General features: G+C 41.0%; 1 protein-coding gene across 2 annotated transcripts in view; it reads right to left on the reverse strand.

Annotated features, from left to right (window-relative positions):
* Positions 1 to 16,831, reverse strand: part of MMP16 (matrix metallopeptidase 16) — a 189,036-nt gene that overhangs the window by 54,743 nt on the left and 117,462 nt on the right. For both annotated transcript variants that reach the window (XM_081204666.1, XM_081204667.1), the window contains 2 exons: positions 15,657 to 15,818; positions 11,652 to 11,866 (listed from right to left, as the gene is read on the reverse strand). In XM_081204666.1, the coding sequence (XP_081060792.1) occupies positions 11,652 to 11,866; positions 15,657 to 15,818 (377 nt within the window). The remainder of the gene's footprint in view (positions 1 to 11,651; positions 11,867 to 15,656; positions 15,819 to 16,831) is intronic.

The raw sequence follows: 16,831 nt of genomic DNA on the forward strand, positions 1-16,831 counted from the left end.
AACCATTTTGGATTGCAACCACGTCAAACCCAGAAGTGTGTATCCCTTTTTTTTGGATTACAACCCATTTTTTTTGGAGGCCCCATAGGCGAAAGCGCGCCTTAGGTTACAACCTGTTTTGGTTTACAACCGGACATCCAGAACGGATTATGGTTGTAAACCAAGGTACCACTGTATAGCAATATTGTTTGTTCGTAAGGACCTGATTGCCCAGCCTGATACTCCTTCTCAATGCTGGAGTGGATAAAAAGCCATGATTCAATAAAAAGGTTTTCATTTTCTGACAACTGTTTTAAAGTATCTTAATTCAAAGCTAAGGGAGTAATAATCTATGGATGGCATTCCAGGAAATGGATTCAGGAAATGCCATTCTGTATATCAGTGTATCATTCATGGAGCTCATCTAGGTAATTATCTACCTGAGCTCTGGGTTACCAAAGTCTGGGCTATGGCCATATTAATCAGCAACACAAATAACAAGTTTCAGCGATAATACTATTTCATCCATCCCACCACAGAAAAGGTCCGTGTTTTTTTGTACATAAGTACAGTAATGTATTTCTCCTATAAATGGAACACAAAGAAAGGTTATCTTAGCACATAGGTGTGGGAGTATGCAATTCTTCAGATATTTGGACCCCCAGCCAGTTAGGGTAGTTTGCATGGTAAAGAAGGAAAGAACAGTAATTTTACTGAAGAGTTTTTAAATAGACCTCTGAAGCCTTTGTCCTCGTAATTCCTATCCCTATCTGCTTGTTCACACTTATCAGTGCCTTCCCATCTTCCACTGGGCGCTCACCAACCCCAAAAATATACAGTGGTACCTCGGGTTACATACACTTCAGGTTACAGATGCTTCAGGTTACAGACTCCGCTAACCCAGAAATAGTACCTTGGGTTAAGAACTTTGCTTCAGGATGAGAACAGAAATCGTGCCCCAGCGGCACGGCGGCAGCAGGAGGCCCCATTAGCTAAAGTGGTGCTTCAGGTTAAGAACAGTTTCAGGTTAAGAACGAACCTCCGGAACGAATTAAATACTTAACCTGAGGTACCACTGTACAGCTCACATACAAAGACATAGAAAACAGAGTGTGGGATTAACTGGATTCCAAGAGGAGAGTTTCACTTCCAGCCAAGCGTGATGGGATGTTACGAACCAAGCTTTTTGTATCTTCTTATATCGTCTTCTAATCAAGCTTATGTTTTGTAAAATTGTGTTAATCTTCTATGATCACTACAAGCTTTAAAAAGAAAGAAAAAATCCAGTTATAGGAATATTTGCTCCAAATTATGTAAGGGGTACTCTAATAAATTATTTTTCATTCAAAAGTCCTCTCCCATCTTTGAATGAGCATGATTAATTAACATAAATAGGGATAATACCTCTACAGCTAAACGTATTATAGTGTTATACTATTTCGAGAAATATGTACATGCCCATATGTATTATTCAGATGTAAATGCAACTGAAACTAGAGAAGTGTTCCCAAGGGAGTGAAAGCAACACCATTAAAGATGCTGTTCTGAAGGAATTGTCTGAAGCTTGCAATATTTCCAAATGCAACAAGACAAGCACAACAACTAAATGAAGACTAACAGTGGTCAAAGGCCATTCCCTTCCATGCCAGCCCACGAAAACAAAAACAAAACAGCACCGCACATTGTACAGAAAATAGTGCTATCTAAAACTCAAAATTAAATGCAACTAGAGCAAGGGCAAACCATGCAGAATTAATTATACCATATTAATTATACCATATTAAGAAGCAGAAGTTAACATGGACACTATAGTCACATCCACATCATGCACTGAAAGCATATGTTAAGATTCCTGCTCCGTAATTGCAGTCATGAGATTGTTGTCTATCACATGACGGTGTGTGTTTTGACTCCACAGAGTGGGAAGTGATGGAGACAGGATGTTTGTGTTACTGTGTTCTATGAAGTGGGACTATTGTCTTTTGTTCTTTCTCTTTGCTGTTTGATGCTGAAGAGGAAGGAGCTGAGTTAAGATGCTCTGAGTGTGTATATGTAAATAAACGTAGATTAGCCAAATGCTGAGCTACTGAGGTCTGTTACTCTAACTGTGCAGATTCTGCGGATCCCTAAGTGTGTTGATGTCTGTTGGCATTGGTCGCTGTGATGTTCGGGCAGAAGAAAGCTTTTGAAGCTCCCGAACGATCGACCAGGAGAGAGAGAACATGCCAGTTGGGCATGTGTCTCTACCAGGGTCCTACTCAAGAGTAGGACGGCTCCTGACAGCATATGGCTTCTCCCCCCCCCCCCCGAAAAAAAAAATCCTGGGAACTGTAGTTTGTTAAGGATGCTGGAAATTGTAGCTCTGTGGGAGGTGAACTACGGTTCCCATGATTCTTCTTTTATGGCAGGGAGTCCATGTGCTTTTATTGCATGGTGTGGATGTGACTTATGGTAAGACAAGGAAAACAAAGAATAAATCAATTTGGGAAGGACTGGGATTTCAAGAAATTTCAAAATGTGCAATAAGGAATGGTAAGATGTAACTCATTTTCTAGTGTAGGCACTGAGGAAACTCTTACAGACCCCAGTCTTCTTGAAAGTAAATGGTCTCCAAAATTACAGAGTAAGGAATGGGTGCCTACTGTTTATCAAGTGATTCAATAAAGGGGTGGAGTTAGTGATTTTTCAGAGTGGGAGCAAAATTTCTTGAGGTTCAGTGTCGGTGGCAGCAGCAGTTCTGCATCTTTTTATGGGTTTTTCGAAGGGGTAGGATAGGACTTCTTCCTTAGTGTCAGTGAACATCTTCTCTGCAGCCACTAGCTACCATTTTCCCCACCAGAATGATTTCGCTTTGTACCACAGCATTTGTGGAAATAGTAGTGGTTGCTAGGAGGTGTTGCCACCACTCTCCCAAAGCTCCTAGAACAGAGCTTCTTTACAGAGCAAAGTTATGTTGCTGCCACTACCAGAGGAAACAGCAAAATATATTAGGTTGTCAATTTCTGCTGCTGCTAAGGGAAAGCCTACTGAATATTTTTATTTATTTATTTATATATATTTTTTGCTGCTTCCTAAAAAGAACGTCCCCACCAGAGGTTGTTGTTTTTTGTTGTTGTTTTTTGGAAAAAAATAATTTCCCTTGAATTTTGAGCAGAAAGTTCTCCATTGAGAACTTTAGTTCAGACCTTATTCCTGGTGGTCTCTGGGGTTGTCTTGCAGATTCTCCAACTCCCTGTGTGATTGGGTTGAAGCACTCAAAAAGAAGCTGCCAGATATCATGGCTGTAAATGCAGCTTCTGAATAAACCACGGCGGCTTCCTCTCTAATCAATGTATTTAGTATTAGGGTCTAATATATTGAATGGAAAAGCCAAGAGAACAAGGGTGTAAAAACCCTGAAGTGTTACTGTTACTTACACGTCCTAGAGTGCTTCCAGAGGCAATTCCAATTGCTTCTCAAAATGTCTACCTAAATTAGTTGAAAGGCTATCGTTTTGTAGTAACAAGAAAATTTAATTAAGCCTTCTGCTTGACGTGCTCTTGCAATTATTCCCCTTGGTTCCATTATAATGTATTTTAATACTACAAGATAACACTTGTTTGTGGTAAAAAAAACCTGAAGAAACGTCTCAGTGTAATTTTAGATTATTCCTCGCTGTGAATATTTGTAATTATTTTTGTCAATTATGCACTTTTTTTGTTCTCCCGCCAACAGAATATTTTTAATCAGTTCATGCAGTGAACAGATTTGAAAGCAACCTTTCCCCTAGGCCCCTTAAGCAAGCTGATTCCTAAGAATATAGAATATTTTCGATGAGATCTACATTTGATCTATACTAAGAGCGATTTTGTTTGACTAATTACACAGACCTTTGGGGATGCAGAAGCACCACCTTCGAATAAAACATCAGCTAACCTTTTGATCTTTGCTAGACATGTGTCTGTGCATGTAGCCCCTGCTAAAGGAATCCAAATGGATTTCTGTGGAGCTGTCTATTATTTCTATTAATTTCTGAATTGCCTTTCACATGAGTCTCAATGTGATCTGGAAACGTAGCCTAAAAACAACTGACAACAAAATTAGGTTTAAGATACAAAATGTTTGTGCAACAAAAATATATCCAGTTTCAATAGTAGTATAATACTTTAATAGTAGATACCTGTTGTATCTCATAATTAAGGGACTAGAAACCAGGTGCAGGATGAAATCTCTTAGAACAGTCCCTCAAATTTCCACATTCTACTGAACTTTGCCTTGTCTCTCTACTGCATTAATCATGGTTAATGCTAACCAGAATTTCACCCCAAACTAAGAACTATCGTCTGTAGCCATTTTCTATCACTGTTTTCAAATCCCATGCTAATAATAATAATAATAATAATAATAATAATAATAATAATAATAATTTATTATTTATACCTCACCTATTTGGCTGGGTTTCCCCAGCCACTCTGGGTGGCTTCCAGCAAAATATTAAAATACAATAGTCTGCCAAACATTAAAAGCTTCCCTAAAGAGGGCTGCCTTCAGATGTATTCCCACCTCTGTCATCTTCCACTGACCTATTGGCAGTGTCAGCACTAACTCTCCCTCCGACATTGTCCTCTACTCCAGGCATGTCCAACTCCCAAGAGACTGTGATCAGTATAAAAAAATATAAAAGTATTTACTTTTATAAAAGGGGCGCGGGTGGCACTGTGGGTTAAACCACAGAGCCTAGGGCTTGCCGATCAGAAGGTCGGCCGTTCGAATCCCCGTGACGGGGTGAGCTCCCGTTGCTCGGTCCCTACTCCTGCCAACCTAGCAGTTCGCAAACATGTCAGAGTGCAAGTAGATAAATAGGTACCACTCCGGCGGGAAGGTAAACAGCGTTTCCATGCGCTGCTCTGGTTTGCCAGAAGTGGCTTAGTCCTGCTGGCCACATGACCCAGAAGCTGTACGCCAGCTCCCTCAGCCTATAGAGCGAGATGAGCACGCAACCCCAGAGTCAGTCACGACTGGACCTAATGGTCAGGGGTCCCTTTACCTTTATATACTTTTATAAAAAGTATAAAAAAAACTGACAGTGTTCTATCCATTGTTATTGGAGGGAGGAAGAGCATACGAGGGGTGGGTGGATTCCCCAGAGTTATTCAGGGGTTTTTTTAGGAGTGCGCAGGGTTGTTGAGCACTTTTTTGGGGGGTGGGGATTGCACACAGTCTTTTAGCTTTTTTCTTGTAACTTTTTGTACACGGTAAGGATCCTGTGATCTACCAGGATCAGCTCAGGATCTAACGGTAGCTTGCGATCTACTGGTTGGACATCCCTGCTCTTCTCCATCAAGCAGCTGCTACAATCTCCGAAACTATACTCCAGAAGAGCAACAGGGCTGCAGGAATAGTGAAGAGTTTGGATTTGATATCCCGCTTTATCACTACCCGAAGGAGTCTCAAAACAGCTAACAATCTGCTTTTCCCTTCCTTCCCCACAACAAACACTCTGTGAGGTGAGTGAGGCTGAGAGACTTCAGAGAAGTGTGACTGGCCCAAGGTCACCCAGCAGTTGCATGTGGAGGAGCGGGGAATCGAACCCGTTTCACCAGATTAGGAGTCTACCGCTCTTAACCACTACACCACACCGGCTCTCACCACACCGGTAGGTCTTGAACTGTTGAGACCATCTCTGCTTTAAGAGGAAACCCCTGGTGCCTTTGGTGTTGTGTGGAGTCCATCATTTCAACAGCGGATGCAACTGGGCAGGGAAGAGAGCTGCAAACAAACTCCAGATGTGTTTCAGTGCAGCCCTTCCTGGATCTTTCCGCAACTGTACTGATGCCACAAACTGACTCCGTGTGAAAAGAAAGCTTCTCACAGCATGCAACTCCAGACTCTTTTTTTTGGGGGGGGGGGTCACACTGGCAATATATATTAGCAGTGGAAGGGGTGTTTACAACGAATCCTCCCAAGAACAGAGGCAGTCTAGCTATCCATGTTGGAGCTAGAAAGTGGGGAGAATTTCCAAGGTAATATTTGGCTGGTGAAGGCAACATTCGGCCAAATTCCCAAGGAAACCTCCCTGCCTTGTTTGTCTAGGCAGATAAGGAGATGATGTCAGTATTAGGTACTCAAGATATCAGGCAGTCTGAGGGGAGCAGGTGAGGGGAGGGGGAAGCTTTCATGAAATTAACCATGGTTTGATAATCTGTGGGACAATTTGTGGTTTGTTTCTGTGAAACTATATATAGCAACTATAACTGTATTATTAAGGTATGATATTTAATTTTCATGGCTGCATTCGGTGACTGCCCGCTGAAAGTCCAGCTGATTCTATTTCACTTTTGCATTCATTATTCTAAAAAAAGATTACTAATTGTAAAACCCGCTTACGTGTGCGTTCTGTGCAATTTTGACCTTCTCTCTAACTGCCACACAGTTCAGCAGTAAAATGTACTGCTCCACTACTGGAATCCAAAGTTTTTATTTGAATAACATACTTCTGTAGAAATTTCCCAGGCTTCTACTGACAGGCCAGACATTCACAGAGGCAAGCAATCACAAGACAGCTCTATTAACAATCTTGAAGAGGTATGGGATAAATAAATACCTATCACTTTAGAAACAATAATAATAAAATACTGGTGCTTTTCCTTCCCTCCTCAATGCCACTTTATCCTCCATTCTTAATCTTTAATTTCCTATCCCCAAATCCCTTTATAGTGAAATTACTAATCTGCTAATGAGAAACAGCATATTCATCAAAACCAATTAATGTCATATTGTTTGCAGTGATACCTTCTCTCTCTACCCCCTTTCCCTTCAGTTTAATAGGGCTGTTGCTGTTAATGCTCAATCTAAAATGGAATTTTAATTACATGCACAGAGTTTCATATGAAAGATAGTGCAGACTAAACTAATGGGCAGAGGTGACGACAGCTACCATTTCACCGCAATAAAGTCAAATTTGGCCTGTCTTACGCTGCAGGAAAAAAGACGTTGCAATGTTTCTTGACAGCTGCAGTGATAGGAAACATATTTTGCTTGAATTGCTGAAGGAGCACATATTAATTCTTCACAAAATATTTTGTCGTTAGCCAAAGAATACTCTTTATGGGGAAAATAAAGCAGGACTCTATAGGCAAGCCAGTGTGCACATTAGATTTAATCTGCTAGGAGCCCTGAGGCTGCCTGCATTCAATGTGAGTCCTACTCAGAGTAGACCCATTGAAAATAATGAACAAAACTAACTTAGGTCTATTAATTTCAATGGGTCTACTCTGAGTAAAACTTAAGCGACTACAATGCCTGGATTCAAAATCCCACTCAACCATGAAACTTATTGAGTGGCATTGGAACAAGCTATTGTTTCTCAGTCAAATCACTTCACAAAGTAAAATGGAAAACCACCAAAAGCACATTGAAAGAAGGACTGATAGACAAATGGATAGACTGAACAGTACTCGAAGAGGGAAGCAAGGGAACAGAGACAATTTCAAAGTTGGAATAAAAAGGAAGTGGGTAGCCTAGCCTATATACAATGAAACCCACCCCAAAAGATAATGTATAGCATCCCACCCCAATCCAAGCAGGGAGCCACTGACCTGCTCTTCTGCATAATCTGCAAATAATGACCAAGCACCATCCTCCTGGGTAATTTGAAACACTCATGGTTTGAGTTCACGCCAAACCACTTAGAAGTTAGACTACAGTCAAGCATTTAACATGTTGTTAAATAAATAAAAACAAATGCATAGTACTAAATGTATAGTACTACTTTGAACTTATGCTGGATATAAATTTGGTAGAATTGTATATAATAACTGAACAGGCACAAAAAGACAACTATGGGTGATATTCAACTAAGTTTTACTCTGAGTAGAACCACTGAAATTAATGAACCTGACTAAGTTAGGACCATCAATTTCAATAGGTCTGAATACCACCTCAGAGTTGTGCATTATGACCATTTATCAGGTAACTAAATACCATACAGTATTTTAAATCAATGGTATCAATTTATTGTTCTTTCCTCCTATCTATCTATCTATCTATCTATCTATCTATCTATCTATCTCAACTATTTACATACTGCTTCACACCTCAGTCTGTAAGCCAGGTGTGGGGAATCTTTAGCTTACCCCATGGCCAGGCTTGCTAGGGCTGGTGGGAGTTCTAATTCAGCAACAACTGGAGGTCCAAAGATTCCTCACACCTGCTCTAAGTAAGGTAAAGCTAAAGGTAAAGGGACCCCTGACCATTAGGTCCAGTTGTGACCGACTCTGGGGTTGCAGCACGCATCTCGCTTTATTGGCCGAGGGAGCCGGCTTACAGCTTCTGGGTCATGTGGCCAGCATGACTAAGCTGCTTCTGGCGAACCAGAGCAGCGCACAGAAACACCATTTACCTTCCTGCCAGAGCGTTACCTATTTATCTACTTGCACTTTTTTCTTGCTTTCGAACTGCTAGGTTGGCAGGAGCAGGGACCAAGCAACGGGAGCTCACCCCGTCGCAGGGATTCGAACCGCCGACCTTCTGATCGGCAAGTCCTAGGCTCTGTGGTTTAACCCATAGCGCCACCTGCATCCCTTAAGTGAGGTAGGGTAAGGTTTAAAAAGTTACAATAAAAATTAAAATCAGTTATCCATAAGATCAGAAAACATACTTAAAATGCCTGTTGAAATTAAAAATAAAACTTCTCATTAGGTGCTGCTCATTCAAGAGTGGGGAGGCCTCTCTGATCTCAACAGGGGTTCCACAGAGTTGGGCCCAGAGTACTGAACACATGGCTCCTGGTGGATACAAGCCACACATCTGGGCCATGAGGGATCCTCTGAAGATCTCAGTGACCAATTGGGGATATAAGGAGTCAGGCACTTAAAGTATCCTGGACCCAAGATGTTAAGAGTCTTGTAAATGAATAGAAGAACCTTGAACTTGCCTTGGTACCATAGAATCATAGAATCATAGAGTTGGAAGAGACCACAAGGGCCATCGAGTCCAACCCCCTGCCAAGCAGGAAACACCATCAGAGCACTCCTGACATATGGTTGTCAAGCCTCTGCTTAAAGACCTCCAAAGTAGGAGACTCCACCACACTCCTTGGCAGCAAATTCCACTGTCGAACAGCTCTTACTGTCAGGAAGTTCTTCCGAATGTTTAGGTGGAATCTTCTTTCTTGTAGTTTGGATCCATTGCTCCGTGTCCGCTTCTCTGGAGCAGCAGAAAACAACCTTTCTCCCTCCTCTATGTGACATCCTTTTATATATTTGAACATGGCTATCATATCACCCCTTAACCTCCTCTTCTCCAGGCTAAACATGCCCAGCTCCCTCAGCTGTTCCTCATAAGGCATCGTTTCCAGGCCTTTGACCATTTTGGTTGCCCTCCTCTGCAGCAGCTTCTGCAAGCTTTTATGTGTGGGGCCCACCAACAGTCTAACTGCAGCATCTTGAAGGAGCTGGAGCTTCTTGCCCAGGACCAGGGACACCCACACATAGAGCACATTGAAATAACAGAGTCTTAAGGTAACCAGTGCAATCACCATGGCCAGCTGTAGTTGGCATACTAGGCATAGCTGTCAAAATGCTATCTGGAACCTAAAACTGTGGTTACCTGAAATCAGAAGCGAAAGCTTTTCAAACTCCTTTTTGTGGCTACGGCAGAGGAGATAAATGGGAGGGATAAATGTGCTGTGCCTCAACACCCTCATGAAAAACTATCCCTTATGTAAGCATCCGTACAGAAAAAAGGATGTTGCAATAATTCACTGCATGCAATGTATAATAAATTCACCATTTTAAGGTAAATTCACATGAACCCTTCCCAGGCAGAAAGTTCCATTGAATTAAATGGGGCTTACTTCTTAGTAGACCTGTATACCATAATCAGTCAAATGAAACTAGTCTGCCTTAATAACTACTGTTATTATTTTATAATTAAAAGATAGAACCTGGATAGAAATTACAATTGATCTCTTTGTCTAAAGTCGCAGGCATAGGCAAGGAATAAGATTAGTATTAGTGATGCACTGAATAATTTAGCTGTGTGTAAAACAAATTAGGGCATGTTCCTTTGTTCATAAGATGGATGGTGCAACAAAGAGGTAGGTATTTTAATATCCTGCTTAATGTCAACTTAGAAAATGAGATTCTTCCTTAACCTTTCTGCTTCATTCACAAAGATGGATGGCCACAAGGCCCTACAAAGAAAACCACACAAATGTTTGAGGAGATGATTCAAAGAGTTGGGGCATCTCTTAGAAGTGGGATTCAAAGAATTCACAATTTAAAAAAAGGAAAATATGCTTTTTATGCTTTCAACTGAATACCTGAAATGAAATTATATAGAATCACCTACCTACGAGTTATCTATTTTGTGAAAAGGAGTAACCACAGGAAACCATGACGTACATTCTGTTAAGTGGCACTATTATGTAATGCTTAGTTACCTAAAGCATTTCAATTTAATCAACTCCCAAATGCTTTAACTCTTGAGATGTTATCACTGAAGCTGACACATTTGCAATGAGACCTGTTACATATTATGCAAAATGGCAGAATCACCTGTGTTGAATCACCATTGGCTGTGGATTATGGCGGAAGGTACCGATGCAAGTCCATCAGTCCACTTGATGTACACTGCCAATGTAAGGTTACTTCTATGGAGAAGAAGCAACCAACCCTCCAAGGGGTGGCATTGAATTGGTATTGAGAACAGAATTTCAGGCAGTAGGAAGAAGACAAACATTCATACATCTGATCCTTTCTTTCTTTCTTCTTTCTTTTGTTCAGACAAAGTCTCTTCCCATACTTCCTGGAGTATATCAACATTCATTGTAGAAAAGAGTCACCAACCTTTTTAGGTAGGTGGGCACATTGGGATTTTTCAGCTAAATCATGTAGATTATGTTCCTACGCTTAATATGGAGAATTTGCAGAACACTATCCCTCAGAAAATTCATTGAACGTACTGAATGATATATTTTGGCAACATCACAGGATGGTGTGCCAGATCGATATTCTTTTCCAGTAATGAGATTTGTTTTTGTTTGTTGTGTTTGAATCATTAGTGAAATCTTTGCTCCACCGTGCCTGTCCAAAAGGCTTTCCAGTCCACAGGATGTCACCATATGGATGCATCTCCAAACAATATGACAACCGAGCCAACCAAAGAGCAGCAACAGCACAAAAAGCCCACAACACCTGTGAAGGGCCTCTTATAACACAGGCTTCCACTAGGAAAAAAAATGTATCAAGGCAACCGTAGCACAATGACAAACAGCCTTTATAAAGGGACTGATCTAATTATAAAGTTAAATTACAGGGTTCTTGTAAAGAAAACACAATAACAGCAATGAGCCTGGAAGTGGCTAAGTTCCCAACAAAATCATCCCTATTAGCTTCTATTCATGACTTGAATTATGCCTTTTTATCTCTGCACAGCATTCAGCATTTACTTACCATTAAATTTTGAAGCATTGCAACTTTCCGCTGACATTAATTCATTCCCCAAAATAGAAGACTCCAGCCTTTCCTCTCTTAGACATTTAAGCCATTCAGGTGTTTATTTTCTAGTTTCTTTCTTGAACTTTAGAACAGCAAGAAAACTCAGGAGCAGAGGCATGATGAATGAGAGGCGGTTTTCGAAAAGGCAGAAATGTTGTCACTTAATCTAACAATAGAAGAGCAGCCTCCTACCTTGAAAACAAACATTTCCCGGCGAAGAATGGCTAGAGTGTTAAAATTTCCATCGCAGATGTTGGGCTTGGCTCCAGGGTAAGAAGGCTTGTCTCCTGTGGGTGGCCGCGGAGGTTTAGGCCTGTCATTCTTCCGTGGATCTGCTGGAGGGACAGAACGATGTGGGGGCACTGTTGGCAGAGGTCTTGTTGGTGGCGGGAGTTTGTCAGGTGGCCCTTTGGGAGGAAAAAATGATACTAGCAGATTAACATCTAGGAGACTGCATACTGTTCAGTTGGTGATGCCATGAGCTGAATTGCACAGGAGCTGCAAATTAAACCCACATGAAACAAGCAAATTTGCACAGAAAATCTGGCAAATAAAGGGAGCTGGTATCTCAACAGTGGCTTGCTTGTGGCCCTTAAAACTATGTGTGGCTGAGTTCCACAGCCTTTATCGCCAACCCTACCAATTAATTGGGATGGAAATGTTCAAACAGTAATCTGCAGTTAAAGCTTAAGTTAATTAATCACACTTGAGTAGCTGATTAGAGCTTGCAGCCCTGTAACTTTTTCCATTTTTCTTTTTAAAAAAATGATTGCTAAACTTCTTAGCAGCAGAGATAAGTCTTAATACACGGTAGCAAAAAATGTCTGCTGCCAGTGTATTTCCTTCTTTACTATAAATTGGGAAATGGACAAATTAGAATTAGTTGCTAGCTTCAAGGCCAGACTACTCACACTGAATTAATTAGATCTAATCAACTTCGCATAATTCCAGTCATGCTGAATGTGCATAATTTGGGTTGCTGAATTTTTACTATTTTGATTTGCTGTAAGTTACCAGTAGCTCCAGCTATTTTATACTGTCTTGTTCACTGAAGCCAAATCATACTTAGGGCAACCACTACTCTCCCTGGACAAGAAGTTCTCAAAGAAGAACCTGTGTATAACTGATTCTGAACAGCTGGTGCCTGATTCAAATTGGGATCTAATGTCTAGTCATCACAAATAGCAGCTGAGGAGGCAAACTTGTGTTTGGAGTGCATCATTCTAGACTGCAGGTTTCACTGAACATCCGTTTCCTCTGCCAAGGAAGCTATCACTGTGGTTTACAAAAGTATGCATGGTGTGAAATAAGTGGAGATATGCATTTCTCTTCCTACACTACAATTTGTGGTCATCCACTAAAATTGACTGGCAGTAGATTCAGGGAAGACAAAAACAAAGTGTTTCTTCATGCAAAATGTCATTAAGTTGTGGAATCTCCCACCACAAGGTATTTGCCAATGACAATAACCTGTGGGTTAGAGCAGGTGTGGAGAACCTCTCCAGACATTGCTGAGCTGAAACGTCAATCACCACTGACCATTGGCCATGTTTGCTGCGGTTGATGAGAGGGCAATATCTGGAGGGCCAAAGGTTCCCCACACCTGGATGGGAGGATTTCATTTGACAGGTCCATGGATAATCTTTTAATTGTCATGGTGAAATGAAGCCACCAGGTTCAGAGTGCCGGTTGCCAGAAGGCACTTCGTAGTTATGGTGTCAGGCTGTGGGGTGGGGGACCAAAGGTGGTTGACATTTTTAAACTACAAAAACAAATACAAAATATAAAACGAAGAGTGACAAGAGCCAATGGTATGTGATCTTTGGCCTGGGCTTCCTTACTTCTGCTGGTCAAGGATGCTGGGCGTTCTAGCCCATCTTAAGTCCACTCTGGGTATGACATAGTTGAATACAACCCTAAATACTTATTGACAAAACCTTCACAACAGCTATCCTTAGCAAGTCACTGATTCAGCCCACAGCTTCTTACCTAAGGAAACCAATGAACCAGCAAACAATATTTAATCTAAATAGTAAAACAAAGGCCACTGTTGATTTTATCACTGTGGCAGTAGAATCAGGTATCTTCCAGGAGACAATATCTGGTTGAAAAATGCTAAATCCAAACTAAAGTTTCCACGTGTTATTTGCTAGTGATGTCATGTTTAACTTCCCAAGGGCAATAAAACTCTTCAAAGTATAGCTTACAGCTGCTAGATACTGGTATTTAGTATGAAGGCAAAATAACCTTGTCTGGCCCTTCTGTCTAGACTCATGAGGTCATAGAAAACATCTTCTTCTGCTTAACCACGCAGGAGAAACCCAATCATTTAATTTCCTCTGTGGAACAGCCTGGATATGACACATATGCAACAGAGTGGCATCTACCATGCTGCTCCTATATAATCTTATATCAATGCACCCAATGCTTAGTACCCAGTTCAACAGTGCACATTGGAGCAAGAGAATATTCCTCTCTGCCTGAATCGGCTTGCAAACTAAAAAAGCCACACACATTTCTCAGAAGAGAAAGTAAGTAAAGGAGAGAGAAAGAGGAAGGAACAGCAAACAGAAGTTTAAATCAAACTTTAAAATACAAGAAGCCACAATGAATAAATGAACAGAAATCAAAGATGTCAGAAGGCAAATAAAAAAATGGCAGTGCTGATCCTACACCATTTTGGTGGTACCTGGAGTGGGGGGGGGGGAGTGCAAATGGTGTGTCCATCCCAATCCCCTCTAATGATATGTGTTTGCTGAATTTATCTCTGCATGGATCTACATTGCATGCAGAATATTTGAAAACCTTTGGGCAAAACTCAACCCTGAAAAGGGTTGTTGTGGTGATTTAGTGGTATTGGCTCAGAATAAATACTACTTGTTTTGCTTATCTTTAGGGGGAAGATCTGGCATTTCGAGTACTTAAAGGAGAGAGGAGCTCAATTTGCCTGGTGTGAAAGAAAAAAGGAACTTTATGATGAACTTCTGTAAGGATATATTGGAATGAGTCAAAAGAGGAGCTCAGTTGGTAGAGCATGGCTCTCTTAAGCTCGGAGTCGTGAGTTAGAGCCCCATGTTGGGGGAAAGATTCCTGCACTGCAGGGGGTTGGACTAGACAATCCTCAAGGTCCCTTCCAACTCCACAATTCTATGATTCTGTGAGTCAAGTGCAAGTGCAAGCAAGTGCTTCAGTGAAGCAATCAAATGGAAAGGATGGCTGGAGTGAAGAAGGACCAGGAGCTGAAAACAAATGAAGACTGAGCCAATGGTTTGTCCTGGAGGAAGTCAGCTTACTATGTTTCATGACTAGAGCAGATGTGACTAGAGCAGATATAAGCAATAAGATAGAAGAAAGAGGAAAGAGAAGGGCAAAGGAAAGAGGAAATATTAATATTTTAAGAGAAGTCTAGGTTCTCCTTGAATAAAAAATATTTGTACTGCTTGGTTAAATATTTAAGAACATTGTTGCTGTTAAGTGTGGATTTCAGTTCAACTTGTGAACAGTATCTGAAACATGGTAGTTTGGCAAAAGCCCTTGGCTTTATCTCAACACAGAATCAAAATCCCTTCAAGGAAATGGATACAAACAACAAGAACAAATAGTTATTTTAGTTTGCATGTTCATATTTGTTCAATTGTAAGCACAACCCTCAAGCTACAAAGTCTGACTCGAAATTGTAAGGTAATTCCCAGAAATGTTTAAGAGACATCTACCCCTCCTTTTAACATTCTAAACATGCTCTAATGCAGGCATCAGCAAACTTTTTCAGCAGGGGGCCAGTCCACTGTGCCTCAGACCTTGTGGGGGGGCCGGACTATATTTTGGGGAAAAAATATGAATGAATTCCTATGCCCCACAAATAACCCAGAGATGCATTTTAAATAAAAGGACACATTCTATTCATGTAAAAACACACTGATTTCCAGACCATCTGCGGGCAGGATTTAGAAGGTAATTGGGCCAGATCCGGCCCCCAGGCCTTAGTTTGCCTACCCATACATGGGAGTTTTTAAACAAGTGGGTTGCCTCATTCACTTCAATGAAGGGAACAGATAGTGTGCATACAAGGAGTGCATAAGCAGATGTGCAACCTTCAATGGATGCATAGTGTGCACAACACTGTAGCAGTGTAGATATCTGGAAATGACCCATCCCCATTAGAATTTGTAAAATATTTTAAAGAAATAACCAGCATACCATATATCTTTTGGATTCCCTGCAAATCATCATTAGGTAGTTTGAAGTTGTCGGTTTCCATGTACTGGTAAAATGGAGCCATGATGGCAGTAGGGTCATTTGAATGCTCCAGACCCAAAGCATGCCCCAGTTCATGAACTGCAACTAGAAACAAATCGTTCCCTGGAGGAAAAGAAGAAAGAAAGAGGAAAGTTTCAAAACTGCCTTATCAATGCATTCACTGTATTTGACACAAAGCACTTCTTGAATGACTTCAAATCATTATACACATGGCCACCCCACACTTCCTCAGGCTCCCGGCTTTATGAGTCAAAAGCTCCCAAAGGAATCTTAAGTATGCTCTTCTTCTGTCTGATTGACTCATGTGTGGCTGACTATACGTGTGAAGCTGGGAAATAAATAATAATAATTTTGATTCAAACCTGGAAAAGGCGGGAAAGAGCTGGAGAGTCCTCTTGGTTCATGAGGAGACCCTCCCCAGAGCCCAAACACAGCAGCAGTGAGGGAGGAGAAAACCCCAAAGGGACGGGACATAGTGGGGTTTTGTTTTGGCTATCCAGTCTCCCCACCTAGCTGTGAATGCATGTGCTAGCACATCCTCCAGCCTCCAGCCAGCCCTAGAGCAACAATTCTAATTGTGGATATTTATGGATACAGTATTTTTGGTCTGGATTGGAGAGAGTGTGGCAGAGAGGGTGTTGAGAGGGTGCTCCCCACTTATGCAATTTTCACTTATTCGTGCTGGGCCCTGAACATAACCCCCATGTAAGTGGGGGGAAACCTGTACTGAAAAATGTAATGAAAGTGAAAAATAATAATAATGATTTCCACAACTATATTTTTGAGGTTTTTTAAACATCTGGGAGCAAACTTTTCATGGTAAGCACTTGGTGAAAAATAGACTTGCATGCTTTCATGAAGCTGCATATTTCATAACAAAGGCTATAGTAAGTAGTAACAATTCATCAAGTATATGAATGCAAGCTTATGTGCCAATTATTATCATTTATTAAATCTGGATACTGCCCTTCATTCGAAGATCACAGGGGATCTCATTTTGTAAAAATACAAAATGAGTACAAAAAAATACATAATAAAAACATGAACAAAAGCAAACCAAAAACCACCTTCCCACAACACATTTAAAAGGACAGAATATTAATCAGCAAAAGGCT

Source organism: Podarcis bocagei, assembly GCF_964188305.1.
Source record: "Podarcis bocagei genome assembly, chromosome: 8".
Taxonomy (NCBI): Eukaryota; Metazoa; Chordata; class Lepidosauria; order Squamata; family Lacertidae; genus Podarcis; species Podarcis bocagei.